The 14730-nt window shown below is 39.4% G+C and overlaps 1 protein-coding gene across 2 annotated transcripts; it reads left to right on the forward strand.

Annotated features, from left to right (window-relative positions):
* Positions 1-1074: 1074 nt before the first annotated feature.
* Positions 1075-6805, forward strand: LOC148031974 (chaperonin CPN60-2, mitochondrial-like). Of its 2 annotated transcripts, XM_087682581.1 has the most exons (17): positions 1075-1204; positions 2066-2093; positions 2266-2397; positions 2480-2639; positions 2732-2907; positions 4063-4158; positions 4248-4355; positions 4438-4524; positions 4619-4708; positions 4783-4863; positions 4979-5125; positions 5217-5312; positions 5399-5498; positions 5617-5720; positions 5801-5906; positions 6210-6288; positions 6374-6805. In XM_087682581.1, exons 1-17 carry the CDS (start codon positions 1167-1169, stop codon positions 6486-6488), a joined length of 1743 nt encoding a protein of 580 aa, XP_087538707.1. In that variant the 5' UTR covers positions 1075-1166; the 3' UTR covers positions 6489-6805. The 2 variants fall into 2 exon arrangements, 1 of the variants encoding a protein (XP_087538707.1); XR_015691552.1 differs by lacking the exon at positions 6374-6805 and having other exon boundaries at positions 5823-5906; positions 6210-6289.
* The last annotated feature ends 7925 nt before the right edge of the window (positions 6806-14730 follow it).

Raw genomic sequence — 14730 nt, forward strand, 5'->3', positions numbered from 1 at the left:
AAGAAGCAACTCTTTCTCTCTCTCTCTCTCTCTCTCTCTCTCTCTCTCTCTCTCACCCAACATGTTCGTGGATATGCCAACTCTAGGAGGCGCAAGTAGCAGAGAGTGGCATTGACAGTTTCATGCATTCAAGGACAATCTATTTCATGTGCATAGGCACAACCTACATAATGGCTCAAACATTCTAGGATAGATGGACTTGAATATGTATGTGGATCTCAGTAATGTTGAGTTTAGGGGCTTATACTTCTAGAATAGGTTACAAATGAGAGGTAAGAGAGAGCCAAGGTACTAGATGTATCTCTCCATCACTAGCAATGCCATTAGTGGGCCAATGTCGATCAACTTACCTACCACCTTATTCATTGGATGTGAGAAGAGATCCCATATCATTGCAATTGCTGAAGAAGAGAACAAGCAAAAGAATAAGAAGGTATAGTACTTACTCCTCCTAGTCCTAGAGTATGCCCACTCATATTTACAGGTCTTTGCCTCGATTGAGCCCCAAGAAAACCAACCGCGAACCTCTCTTTCTCTCTCTCAATGTTGTATGTTGATAACCAAAATTAACCACCGACAATCAATGTTATCAATATATTTCAATTGATATAGGTTTTAGTAAAAAGTGCCCCTGTCCCGACTTGCTTGCACTTGGCTCGATAGCTTGCCCCTCACCACCCATTTGTGTCTGTGCTTGGCTGCCTACCCATGTGTGTGTTCACCCACCCACGTGCCCATCGACGCATATGTCCAACCACTCGTACCCTTTGTGCATGCCCGCCTTTGTGCTTCCCAATCCGCCTCTTGCAGGTTCGATAGCTTGCCCCTCACCACCCATTTGTGTTTGTGCTCGGTTGCCTACCCATGTGTGTGTTCACCCACCCATGTGCCTACCCACGCGTATGTCCAACCACTCATACCCTTTGTGCTTCATCCGCCCTTTGCATGCAAAAGCCTGCCGAACCTCGAACTCCAACACCTAGGAGATGCAAAGAGGCTCTTCAAACTAATGGCCTGTTAGCGAAACCTAGTTCTCTTGGTAAATCCACGTGTGAAGTTTACTTTTAACAGGGGACTAAAACCCTCGGAAAGCCGACTTGGTGCACGCTTTCTTGCGTCTTCGGTTATTTCCCGCCTGCAGTCTTCTGCGCCTAACCTTAAGCACCATGTACAGAGCCGCCGTTACACATGCCAAAAGCTTCAGGTACGCTTCCGGCGAGAGAGAGAGAGAGAGAGAGAGAGAGAGAGAGAGAGAGAGAGAGAGAGAGAGAGAGACCTCTTCGGAGACATCTGATAAAAAAAGGAGATAGAAATGGAGCTAGCTAGTATGGATTCATCGTGTAGTAACTACTTATGCATGGCATTGATCTTCTTGGGGTTATCGCATGTGCTCGGTGAACTGTCCATACAGAAATAGTAGAGGCGGCCTTTTTTCTCGCCTCAATAGCTACACACTATGGCCGATATATTGGAGAATTGATGCTATGACAAGCATGTTCGCCTGGCAGTAGTTGGCACCTTTTCGCGAGAGCCCTCTTTTCGCCTCCTCTAATTTATAAATTATTTGCTTGTTCCAGCAACATTTTTGTCAGCGGAGAATGGTGTCTGATGATGACAACGCCTGGCTTAGGTGTGCTTTGCAGCAACGTTTGTATCGGTGGAGAATGGTGTCTGTTTGTCATCAGCAACGTTTGTGTCAGTGGAGAATGGTGTCTGATAATGACAAAGCGTGGCTTAGGTGCGCTTTAAACAGCAACGGCGTTTGTGTCAGCAGATAATGGTGTCTGACGATGACAAAGCGTGGCTTAGGGTGCGAAGTATAACCCATTTTCATGACACTGCTCTCTGTGCAGCCTAGGCATGGAGCACCTAGCTATCTTTTAAGAGGACAACGCTTTAGTGAAGGCAGTATACCTAAGAAGGGCAATAGCAATCCACCTATAAGGAAACCCTGCAAGGATAATAAGTTTTACACGTTTTTACAAAGACCACACCAATAAGTTTTTGCCATGGCAGCAAAATAATAAAATCTAACATATCTTATTCAATTATTTGCTGTATGCAGGAAGGGCTCTGGCTTTCCTCACATACAGGTACCCATCTAGCCTTGCAACAGTTGGTGTTTATATATATGAGGAATGGGTACCAGGGATCGACTATCTCAAATGGCAGCACTATATTCAATTGCAGCTTCAACTGTTCCGTTTTTCAAAGCATTCATATGGTTTGCAGATAGCTTTTAAGTCAATTTGCTAGTGCTTGCAGGTTGCCAGGAATGTAGGAGCAGTCAGGTACTATGCAGCTAAAGATATCACATTTGGTGTTGAAGCAAGAGGTCTTTTGTTACAAGGTGTGGAGCAGTTGGCTGATGCAGTCAAGGTCACGATGGGCCCCAAGGCAAGTTTTTGCGAAGAGTGCTATGAAGAATTAGGGGATATGTTTATATTTTCTTTCTAATTGGCAAAGCATTTGGATCCAGGGAAGAAATGTTGTCATTGAGCAGAGCTTTGGAGCCCCAAAGGTTACTAAGGATGGAGTTACTGTAGCGAAAAGCATATCATTCAAAGATAAACTGAAAAATGTTGGAGCAAGTCTTGTAAAGGAAGTTGCTAATGCTACAAATGAAGTTGCTGGGGATGGTAAGTTTATATCCTGTACAAGTCTCGTGAAGGAATGTTTTTCTATAACTTGTACTGGGACTTAAAAGTTAAAATTGGCTGGTGATGGACAGGAACCACTTGTGCTACAGTTCTTACGAGAGCCATATTCACTGAAGGTTGTAAGTCTGTAGCAGCTGGGATGAATGCAATGGACCTAAGGCGGGGTATAAACATGGCAGTAGAAGCCGTTGTAGAACATTTGAAAAGCAAAGCTAAGATGATTAGTACATCGGAAGAGATTGCTCAGGTTTGAGGACTGGATTTTAATGCAAAATCTGAGGTGTTTCACAGCTAGAAAGCATTTCATGAAATGTAGGATCATTAGAATCTACCTTTTTGATCTGTTGGCTGGAAGTTTGGAGAAAGGCACTTGGTTTGAGCTATAAGAATTTATCATCTTTGGAAAGTTCAAGTGGCAGATGTGAAGGAGGTACATAGAACTGGCTTTATTTCCATTCCTATTGATATCTTATCTGTGCATGCACTTACTTGCATGAAAAACCCTGTTTCTTTAGCCAAGATATACTCATTCAGTTTCTGGGCATTTCTAAAAGCCCAAAATATGTTTCTGAGCATTCAAGGTTTGAAACCCTCTTCGCCCTCAAAAACAAAAACATGAGAAGCTCAAACTTCTAAGTGCTCCTCTAGGGTCTAGGGTCCAGGGTCCACCTCTCTTTTTTTTGGGCCATGTTTTAGACTTGTTAGTTATTACATTAGGACATGTTTAACACTACCAATGATTATATCCAGACTTATCTTTGTCCATAAGTACAGTACCCCTTTGAGGATATGTTAATGTTGTCAATGATTATATCCGGACTTATCTTTTTCCATAAGTATAGTTCCCCTTAGTTGATTAACATTGAGCATTGTGAATTACAAATGAAGCAACAGGTATATTTTCTCTGTAAAGTTTAAGATGTGATGGGGTCTTGATCGCTATGTCTCTTTGACTGTTAATGACAATTGTAAGTTGGAAGTTCTGAATGAATCAAAGGAATTACATGGATAAGTAAACAAACAAATAATACATATATTACCATTTTGCGTATTACTGTTTTGTGCGGGGACGGGATTCTGTTTCAACCCTTTCCCAGCTATTCCTGCTATGTTGTTTTGGAAAGACCTATTTTCTACCAACATATATTCTGGTTCCCATCCTTTTTCTTGTTCCTTGTTTCTTTAGGATGATGCTTGCACTTTAATTAGAAAGATGTAGTGCATAGTATTATCTTTGTTTTGCTAGTGTGCATTTTTAGGGAGAATGTCAATAATGCAATTGCTATTTAATTTGGGCTTCATGATTTGATATCTTCCTTCTGCTGGCAAGAGTGGTGCTGTGAGGAGAGAAAGAGAGGGTTGGAGGTAGATGGGTTCTAGGAGCTAATTTTGATGTCATTAGGTCGCTACGATCTCAGCAAATGGTGATAGAGAAATTGGTGATCTTATTGCAAGAGCCATGGAAGAAGTGGGCAAGGATGGTGTGATCACCGTTGCAGTAAGTTTTAACTCTATTGCATGATTGATCATTTTTTCCTTTCACTGTTTGATATCCGGTAATAAAGCAGTTTTGTTTTCTTCTGGTAGGATGGTAAAACCTTAGAAAATGAATTGGAGGTTGTCGAAGGTATGAAGCTTGATAATCGTGGCTATATATCTCCCTACTTTGTCACCAATGCGAAGGCACAAAAATGTGTAAGTCTGCTTTAGGTGCAGTTTCTTATATTCTTATGTAAATTGTTTAGATCAATACTTAGGCACAACTGTTGTTCTACAGGAACTTGAGAATCCATTGATTTTAATACATGACAAAAAGATCTCCTCTGTGAACCCCCTTATACCTATTTTAGAACTTGTCATGAAGGTGAGCTGTGTCTTTTGTTATTGTAGGTTTGTAAATTTGTTTTTTGAATAATAAAAGGACACTCTTACAGCTCTGTCTGATTATTTTGGTTCAGGACCATAGACCTCTTCTGATAGTAGCTGAGGATGTGGAAGGTGATGCATTAGCAACGCTTATAATCAACAAACTTCGTGCAGGCTTGAAGGTGATTAAACAAGTCAGTACACTTAAGTGCTGAGTCTTATCCTATAACTGACAACATATGTCACTGGGTTGAAGGTTTGTGCCATCAAAGCTCCAGGCTTCGGGGAGAACAGAAAATTTTATCTACAAGACGTTTCCATACTCACTGGGGGGCAGGTATGTTGCATTTCCTTTTGCAAAGGTTTTTACTCCCAAGTCATCAACATGGCAAGGATAGAAACTTGATTAGTTAGAAGACTTACAAGTGTTATGCTTGATTCTGTAATAACAGCTAATTAGTGAAGATTTAAGCTTGACGCTTGAGAAAGTGACAGAAGACATGCTAGGCACTGCTAAAAAGGTTACCATTTCGAAAGATGATACCATCATCCTTGATGGAGGTGGTGACAAGAAAGCACTAGAAGAAAGATGTGAACAGGTAGTATCTCGAATGGTGAAGCTGACTGGGTCTGCTCTTTAGTCATTCAGCCTGAAAGTAAGCCATTTTAATAAAACCTTACTGCATGCAGATCAGGGCAGCTATAAGTGCATCTACATCAGACTATGATAAGGAGAAAGCCCAAGAGAGGCTTTCTAAATTGTCTGGTGGTGTTGCTGTTCTGAAGGTGGGTGTTTCTTTAGTTGATGATTATTTAATACGATCAAAATAGATCCAGAAGCAAACTAAGGCATGTGGTTTGTAAATTAGCAGATTGGTGGGGCTAGTGAGGTGGAAGTTAGCGAGAAAAAAGATCGTGTGACAGATGCATTGAACGCAACAAAAGCTGCTGTTGATGAGGGTATTGTGCCAGGTAATTGTTGAGTCAATCTTCCTTTTACCAAACATGAGCACTGGGGGGAGCTTGGATTTACTGTCTTGAAATTTACAGAAGTAAACAAAAGAGAGATTAATCCCTCTAATTGTGCCAGGTGGTGGTGTTGCTTTGTTATATGCCTCAAGGGAGCTGGATAAGCTCAAATCTGCCAATTTCGACCAAAAGATTGGCATTCAGATCATTCAAAATGCTCTAAAGGTAAAAGTTCTGCAAGCTTGCAAGTCTTTGGGGATTGTTTTCTTGTGTTCTTTGTCTTGATAGGGCTGCAAGTTTTTTAGGCTCCAACACACACTATTGCAGTCAATGCTGGTACAGAAGCTGCAGTTGTTATAGGAAAGCTGCTTGAGCAAGACAACTTGAACATGGGCTATGATGCGGCTAAAGGTATTGTATTTGCCTGTTTTCCCTATTTTCTCAAGGATCTTCAAAGTCCAGTAAAGCATAGCTATACAAAGGGTCGATTTCCTTATCTTACAGGAAATGGATTTGATGAAAATAGTTCTCTGGTCAATACTGCTACCTAAAGTGCTTCATATTATTGTAGGTTACATATACATCCTACAAAGCAGAAAGCTTTTGAAACAATAATCTGAAACTGAACAAATATTGTGAAAGTTCTAAAGAATTTGTGAGAGGTGGGAGTTTATAGTGCAACTACTGACAACTTCCTTTGGGGGATATTTATAGGAGAGTATACAGACATGGTTAAGTCGGGAATAATCGACCCTGTCAAGGTTATGAGGACAGCTCTTGTGGATGCAGCCAGGTAGGCTTGGTGGTGGCTATTCAACAATTGATGTTGTAGCCTATCATGTCTTTGTCTGCTGAACTGACAATCTTTTGCTTGTCAGTGTGTCATCACTGCTGACGACCACTGAAGCAGTTGTTTCTGAAGTTCCCAAAGAAGAAAAGGAAAGTGTTGCCGTGGGAGCACCAGGTGGTGGTATGGGTGGCTATGACTATTAATTCTGGAGTAATGCTGCTTCATGGGGTCTTACGAAAGGTGTACATTGTTTGTCCACTGCCTTGCACTTTAGTTTCTAGCAGAGGAAAGCTACCTAGAAATTTGTATTACATTCATGGAGATTGAGATGGCTCTAGAAGCAGGGAGTTATTTAGGGTATGGGGGTTAGTGCTTGAGTGGCATGTATATGGCGTAGCATTATTAGACGACATATTGACAGTTTGATAAATCTCAAATGTAACATGATGAAGAGCTTTGTAACACATACGAATTTCTGAAATACAAGGGATTTAAAAATTGTGCCATCTGTTTGGATTTTACTTGGTCATTATATGTACTCATGATATACATTTCAGATGACTACCGCATTCTTAAGTAGATGAACATATCTTTTGTATTTTGGGTCTAAGGATCACTTGATTTCTTTTTTTCAGTGTGGTCCTGCAAAGGACTAGTGATATCAAGCAGCTACTGCTTTTTTAATTTTTTAAATATACAGCACAATTAATGTTCTTGTCAGGATTGATTTTGTGCTGGGGTATACTTTGTTGCTGAAAGCATCAGGAAAGGCGGAGTCTTCATGAGGTTTTCTTTTAAAATTTTCCAAAATCCTGTCAAACAAATCAGTAGAAAGCTTGAAATGTTGGTTTATACGAACACATGCGTGTACCTTTATATATGGCCACCCTAGATTGGAGTCAATGGGGGAATCTCCTAAAGCTGGGTCAGAGAATACTGATGATGGGTCTTTTGGACCCAGAGTTTTAAGTTTGTTACTTGGCTGTTGTAAAATCGTCTTGCAGGTTTTTGACATCTTGTTGAGCCATGAATGCATTGCATTCCAATTTGCACTAGCTTCATTTGCCTGAAACACCTAATCCATGGTTTCTCATTACCATTTTCGAACATCACATCATTCAACATCCTCTGAAATTCTTTTTGAGCATTCTTGTCCTCAACTTTGAACTTACATGTTGCAATGGTTAGCAGCTCCTAAATAAATGGATCATGAACATGAGCTCCCATGGTTGATCATCCCACCACATGATGCACATGGCTAAAGTGGATCCACATATCTTGCGAATTACCACCTGGTCACATTCGATTCAAAAGATCCACATCACTGATTGGGCCCAATGTCGACATCTTGAAGACAAGTGGCTACATGGTTAGGCCTAATTAACTAGGAAAGAGAATACTATGTATGAAAGGGTAGCCAATCTTATTCTTCAAATCTAAGATTGCCTTAACCATTTGCAACCATCCTCACTCATTCCTCTAGCCTCTCACATACATTGTTCTATCCTCTTTTTGTTGTTTAGGGGTGTGACAACTTTAAGCAACTCATGCTCACCAAACCTTGGTACCCTTGAGTGATATTCTCTCTTTAGCATATCAAGAACCATCTCTTGGGCAACACATACTTTAACTTGTTAGGTGGGGATTGTGGATAGGTCATAGCTTTGGAGCAAACTTCATCCTCAATAATGTTTTTTCTTCCATGACTCACTCCCTCTGTGTAAGGATGGTCATGAAAACCCATGTGTATTGCACACCTTGTATAGTGCTCTTGATATGTGGGAACACAATAGTATATCAGAGAAGGCCATTGCTGAACACACTTTGGAGGGAATTTGCAGTAATTGCAAACCAAAGACCCCCTATCTACCCCAACATTTCCAACCATTGGACATTTTCTCAATTTCCCAACCCAATGAGTTTCATTGACAACCTGATCTAGACAATAGGTGCGGACAATCTAAATTGTAATGGCACAAATGACTAGCACAACACGATTGAGATAGATTGTTCTTGGAAAACAATCACAAGCATAAGTTACATAGTTGACCCGAACATGCCCATCATATTTGTGCTCCATTTCAATCATTGGAGACGAGCTTCTCGCACGTGGCAACTCAATGTAACCATGATAGATTGTTGGAAGCTCATCAACATACATAATTTTGTGTGCGCTTTGGAATAAGACACTTAGTGATGTTGCCGAGGAGGCCTTTGTTTGTGAAATAGCTTTGAGTCTTGGTTCAACATCCTCATCCTCCTTGACAAGGATATTTTTGTGTGCCAAATGTATCTTATAGAAAGATGTACTTTTAGTATCTATAACAAAACCCTCAGAATCATCCTCTAGTCATTGGTTCCAACTTGATACACTCAAATTTTGGCGTGAGAGGAAGCAAAGAAAATGGAATCCTTGAAACCTCAAAGTGCTCAACAATCTCATGTCTTCCTACTTCAATGAATCTATCAGTGGAGTGCATGACAACTAATTGATAGGCCATATATAGTTACACTCAAACATATTTTCAAAGTAATGCAAGATCAAACTATGAGATATACAACAACCTTAAGGTTGCAAAGAGATGGAGAGGATGATGCAAGATCACAAAAGTATGTGGCAAGCCAGGGAACAATAGTCAATATATATATATTTCAATATATGGGCCAGCTAGTAATATGATACCTTTTAGCGAATAATTAAAAGTCTAGTCACAATGCTAGCTATTATGTGTTTGATTGTTTAAATGTCTTGGAAAATGGCCCCTCTACCCTATGCATATATATTTCAATATATGGACTGGCTAGTAATATGATACCTTTTAGTGAATCATTAAAACTCTAGTCACAATGCTAGCTACAACGTGTTTGATTGTTTAAACTTCTTGAAAAATGGCCCCTCTACCCTATTAGAACATCGATGTACTCCTTCGAAAGGCCTACTATCTTACTACTATATTATTTTGGTTGTAGGTTCAGAAATCCCCGAACCTCCAAAGGGCTTCCCGAACCTATCTCCTTCTCCAAACCTCCCTTTTTTCAATTAAAACCCCCTCCCCTCCCCTCTCTCTCATGTGTAATCTCTACTTTTTTCTTCCCCCTCCTCTTTTTAATTAAAAGCCCCTTCACCCCCCCTCTCTCTCTCATTGTAGGGCCTAAGCTCTCTCTCTCTCTCTCTCTCTCTCTCTCTCTCTCTTTAAAATTAAAACCCCCTCCCCTCTCTCTCACGTATAATTTCTCCCTTTCTACCTCTGTCTCTCATGCGTAGGACATATGCTTTTTTTTTCCCTCTCTTGCGCTCTCTTTTCCCTTTCCTTTAATAAAATCAAACTTCTCTTTAAATCAATTTCTCTCTCTCTCTCTCTCTCTCTCTCTCTCTCAGTTACATTAACATTTTTAATTTAAAATTTTATTTTAATTAAATATTTATAGGTGTAGTTATGTGACGCTTTGTAATGATCTTTTTTGTTATTTTTTTGGGTTAAAAAATAAGCGTACACCCAAAATTGAAGAAAAGCTTTTTAAGAAAAGCTTAAAGGTTTGAAAGCTTTTAGGCTTTTCAAGTTTGTAAACTACAAAAGCTTTAAAAAGCTTAAAGGAAAGCTTTGAATGTTGGGAAGCCTTAAGCCTATATAAAGAGGGGAGGGTTAAGTAGTATGGGCCATTCTCTTCACTATGAAATTCGTCTCTTATTTGAGGAGAGAGGAAGGTCATACACAAGTGTGTGGAGACGCGTATGTCAGTTCCTTGGTCATTGAGTTTGCAAAATAAAAGGTTAGATTCAAATATTCATCATTCGTTCTTTTTAGGATTAGTTTAAACAATTTTGTCCTTCATCTTTTTAGTTTATTAATGTTAGATTTAAATATTCGTCATTCATTCTTTTTAGGATCAGTTTAAACAATTTTTTCCTTCGTCTTTTTAGTTTATTATAATGAGTCAACATCATTAGTTAGTATTTGTCCGCCTTAGAATAGTTAGTTTTGTCAAGATTAGTTACTATAATTAGTCAACATGATTAGTTTATTATAAATAGTCAACATGATTATTTATTTAGTTTTTGTTAGTAATTTTAATAGTTCTAGTGTAATTAGTAAATTAGATATACTTTTGTAATATCAATAGTATTTGTAATAGTTAGTATGTAATTAATTGTTGCATATTAGTAGATAGAATTATGTTAGTTAATAGTTGAATAGTAGTGAAATGAAAGAAAACAATCTTTTGAACGTATGGTGAAAAGGAAAGTGTAACGAACTTTCAAACGTATTGATTTAAAAAAAAACGTAAGACTTCAACAAACCGGATATTTTGAATGGATGGGGGAATGACATATTCTTCCATAATTATTTAATTACAATGAGATTTGTGCTAACTCTTCGGCATGTTATATGGCATGTTTTCTCATTTCATTTAGTTCTTTTTTACTTTTTGAAGTACTATTATTGTTTATTGATTTTATTCATTTATTTTATTAGAATTACTATTAAGAAGAAAAAAATCACCATCCTTGCATGCAAGCAAGGCCATTTATTCAAGAGCTTCAAACAAAGCCTAGAAATGACAGATTTTGGAGACACAATTCTCCAAACATAGGGCCGTGTGGCTTCTTCATCAAAAGGCCCCAAGGCTAACACAAAAAAACTGACCAAAAAAAGAATGCCAATAAACACATAGTTGGAATTTTGTGCAAATAGGTGGCAAGAACTGCATATAGAACTTCATACTCCTTTACTGAGCTGCATATGTCAACCTAGTTTTAAAAGCCTTTTTTGGCTATAGGTTCGGAAAGCCCCGAATCTCTCATTTTTTCTTCTCCCTCCTCTTTTTAATTAAAAGCGCCCCCACCCCCCCGCTCTCTCTCATTGTAGGGCCTAAGCTCACACACACACACACACACACACACAGAAGAAAAGTGGGGGAGAGAGAGAGAGAGAGAGAGAGAGAGAGAGAGAGAGAGAGAGAGAGAGAGAGAGAGAGAGAGAGAGAGAGGAGAATAAGAAGAAGAAGAAGAAGAAAGAGGAAAAGAGGGGAGCGACTTGCCAAATTTTTTCTCTTCTCCCCTCTCTCACAAATAACGGAAGAGACCTGCCAAAGGCATAATTGATTAAGTAATGACAATAAAACAGAAGCTCAATACATAGCCATGTAAGATGAATACATCACTAACAATGTAATGACACAGATAAATGTTGGCCCAAAACAAAAGTCACATAAGCCCACTAGGCATCAACTACATACATATAGCATGCACATTTTGCATTGAGTCACACTATCTAATCGTAACAAGCTCAAGCTCAACTATATAAACTAAATGCTATGTAGTACATCTAAGTGTCAAGTGTGGCTCAATACATAAAGCCAAATAGCTCCCCACTGAAATAAAATTTGAATGCCAAATTAGCGATGTAAGCTTAATACACTAAGTACATGACATCCGAGCAACATCCAAGGGACATGAAGCATAAGTTGGAAGCATAAAGCCCAATTTATTATTTAAACTCGTGATGGCAATGATACAAGCAATTGAGCATAAAACTAAGGTGCCAAAGCATCCAATGTGTCTCAAAATGGAGTGTCAAAAATCACCATAGACATGTCCAAGCCTATATATTAATGCCAAGTATGTATATTAGCATATGTCATATCTGAGGAGCATGTAAGCCTTCAATGCATAAGGCTTTCAAGTGAAATACTTGCTGCCCACTATATATATAGCAAGGAACCTTGCTTCAAATTGAGCAAAGAAAGCTCAAACCTATCTAAGAAGTATCTCAAGACATGTACCAAGCATCCCAACATCAATGCATAGGTGTATGAGCATGAATGAAGCTCAATTAATGAGGTAATGGGTGTTCCTATTTGTATTACAACAAACTATCATAAAGTATGAGATCATGGCTAATCCTAGGAGCCTTAAATGATGCCTAAACTTAGGTCCAACGTACTAAGTATAATGCCAACTTGATGGCTGAGTGCTTATTAGAGACTCCAAGAGTTGAGGGAGATGGCCAGGCTAATCAAGATAGGAGGGGAAGCTATAGGGAAAATACATTGATTGCAACCCCCTTTGATGCTACTTATGGTGCTGATGGTGGAGCTCTAGAGGCTCTCTAAGGTGATCAATCAGGCCAAATGAAGCCCCAGAACAAGGCTTAAGGGACAAGAGGAAGCCAAGAGCTCAATGCATACCTTGGAGTGAAGGATTCATGGCTGCCCTGAAATGAACTGCTATAAATATTCATGGGCTGAAGAAAACTCAAGGGGAAGATCTCCTTCATCTCAACTCTAATACTAGTTGAAGGGAGTGAGCCCTAAGTAGAAGCACACAAGTAGAAGTAAGAGCTATGGTGGAGGTAGCAAGAGAGCAAGAGCGAGAGACACAAGATGTGGGAACTCCAATAGTCACAATGTGTGATTGGCCTTCCCTTATTCAAATATCACTGAAAGAATAAAGAATGAAGTGATAGTGATTGGTGCCTACTATCTATAGTGTATAGTGTGTGCAAATACTATCAATGTAACTAATACATGGGCGATTAAGCACATACACCTTTATCCTCAACACCTCTCTCTCTCTCTCTCTCTCTCTCTCTCTCTCTCTCTCTCTCTCTCTCTCTCTCTCTCTCTCTCTCTCTGAGAGTAAACAAAGAAGCTACTGAGTACTCTCTCACATCCCACACCCACCAAGTCCTTCGCTAACTCTCAAAATAGCAAGTAACATGGTTCTGTGTGTGTGTGTGTGTGCCCTAGAAAGGTGGATATGAGGAGATGTGTTACTGTTGTAGCCTACTACAACCTCATTGTTGATTGATTATACAAACAACATAATTGCTTCCTCTTATTTGACCATTAAAGAAGGTGCATGCATTTTAGAAGGACACTAGCTAAGAAAGTGTTAAAAAAAAAAAAAGGCCGAGGAGATTATAATATATGTCTCTTGTTAATCTTGAGCCACAACTTAAGACTATAGGAAAGAAAAAAGAGTAGCAACAATGTTGGGGGTAAAGATGCATGTGCCTAGCTACATGTGTGTATTACTACATTGACAGTACCCGCACTTGCACATTGCAAGCGACGTGCACCCATCATTGTCACTTCATTCTTTATTCTTTCAATGACATTTGAATAAAGGAAAGGTCGGTCGCACATTGTGACTGTTGGAGTTCACATCTTGGGTCTCTCTCTCTTGCTCTCTTGCTCCATTTGCCGTAGCTCACATCTCTCTTGCTTCTACTTGCTTTTGTGTCCACTTGCCATAGCTCACACCTCTTGCTCTCTTGCTCCATTTGCCATAGCTCACATCTCTCTTGCTCCTGCTTGCTTGTGCTTCCACTTGGGCTTCTCCCTTCAATCGGTATCAAAGCCTTCTTCTCCAAGATTTCAAGCTCAATCTAGCATTTCTTTAGCTCTCATTCAAGTTACCTAGAGCAAGGTTTCACCATTGGCAGCCATAGCTCCACCTCTTGAGGTTCATATTAAGCTCTCATTACTCTAGGACTTCTTAGGACCTATTGGGGCTATCTTAGGGCATTCTTGAGCCTACATTGAGCTTATTTCAAGGAGTATTCGGCTTAGTGTTCAGGGATAGAAATACAAAAAAGTTTTTTCAACTATAGCCATTTTCAAGTACTTGTGCTTGCCAACTACTCCCCGACATTGGACAAAGGCTTTGGCATTGTTTACCACTCCTCCCAGTATTGATCATTAACATCGAGCATTGGTTTTGAGTCATTGAGCTTCATCTATTAACTATGCAAATAGGGCAACATGCTGTCATAAAACAAAGACATCCATATCGTCAATGTTTGGAGCTTTGATATGCTTCTTGGGATGCCCATATACCTATTTTTTGTTGTCAGATACTTGTGGGGATCATGTCATTGGTTTGAGATTCTATTGGACTAATTTGAGCACTCTTTTAGCTCAATTTTCTCATAGATATCACTACTACCATAATAGGGCTGAATGCTATTTGTCTAGGAAACGTCATGCTCTTGGCTTATGTGATGCTCTTGGCTTATGTGGTGCTCTTGGAATGCTCATTTGACACTTGAAGAACGTTTGGCCAATGCATTGAAATTCTTTTGGATTGATTTGAGCCCATATTTGGCTTAGTTTTACTGTCATTTTTACTCTTGTAATATGCAGGGCGGCTAAAGGCTATTTTATCAGTAAAAGCATATGCTTATTACTTGTTGATGCTTCCTGGCTACTTGGGATGATACATTGATATCTATGGTTGATGCCACATGCTTGGCTACGCTCTCAAAATGCTTTTGGGCTTTGATTGAGCTCACTTTTGCTCAGTCTTGACTGTTATTTTACTATTGTATATACAATGGACAATAAGTGTTTAATAGGGATAGTCTATGCCTAATGCTCTTTCATGCTATTTAGGCATTCTATCTGATGTATTAGTGCATGATATTGAAGCTCTATTCTTGG

Source organism: Lygodium microphyllum, chromosome 8, assembly GCF_053477565.2.
Source record: "Lygodium microphyllum isolate KBCC chromosome 8, Lygodium_microphyllum_v1.1.10, whole genome shotgun sequence".
In the NCBI taxonomy this organism is placed as follows: domain Eukaryota; kingdom Viridiplantae; phylum Streptophyta; class Polypodiopsida; order Schizaeales; family Lygodiaceae; genus Lygodium; species Lygodium microphyllum.

What these genes read in the sequence shown, in the direction of transcription:
- LOC148031974 (XM_087682581.1), top strand. Translation starts at nt 1,167, where the DNA reads ATGTACAGAGCCGCCGTTACACATGCCAAAAGCTTCAG. An exon ending in ATGGTGTGATCACCGTTGCA is followed by an intron (nt 4,159 to 4,247) that starts GTAAGTTTTAAC and finishes TTCTTCTGGTAG; the next exon opens with GATGGTAAAACCTTAGAAAA. An exon ending in ATGCGAAGGCACAAAAATGT is followed by an intron (nt 4,356 to 4,437) that starts GTAAGTCTGCTT and finishes GTTGTTCTACAG; the next exon opens with GAACTTGAGAATCCATTGAT.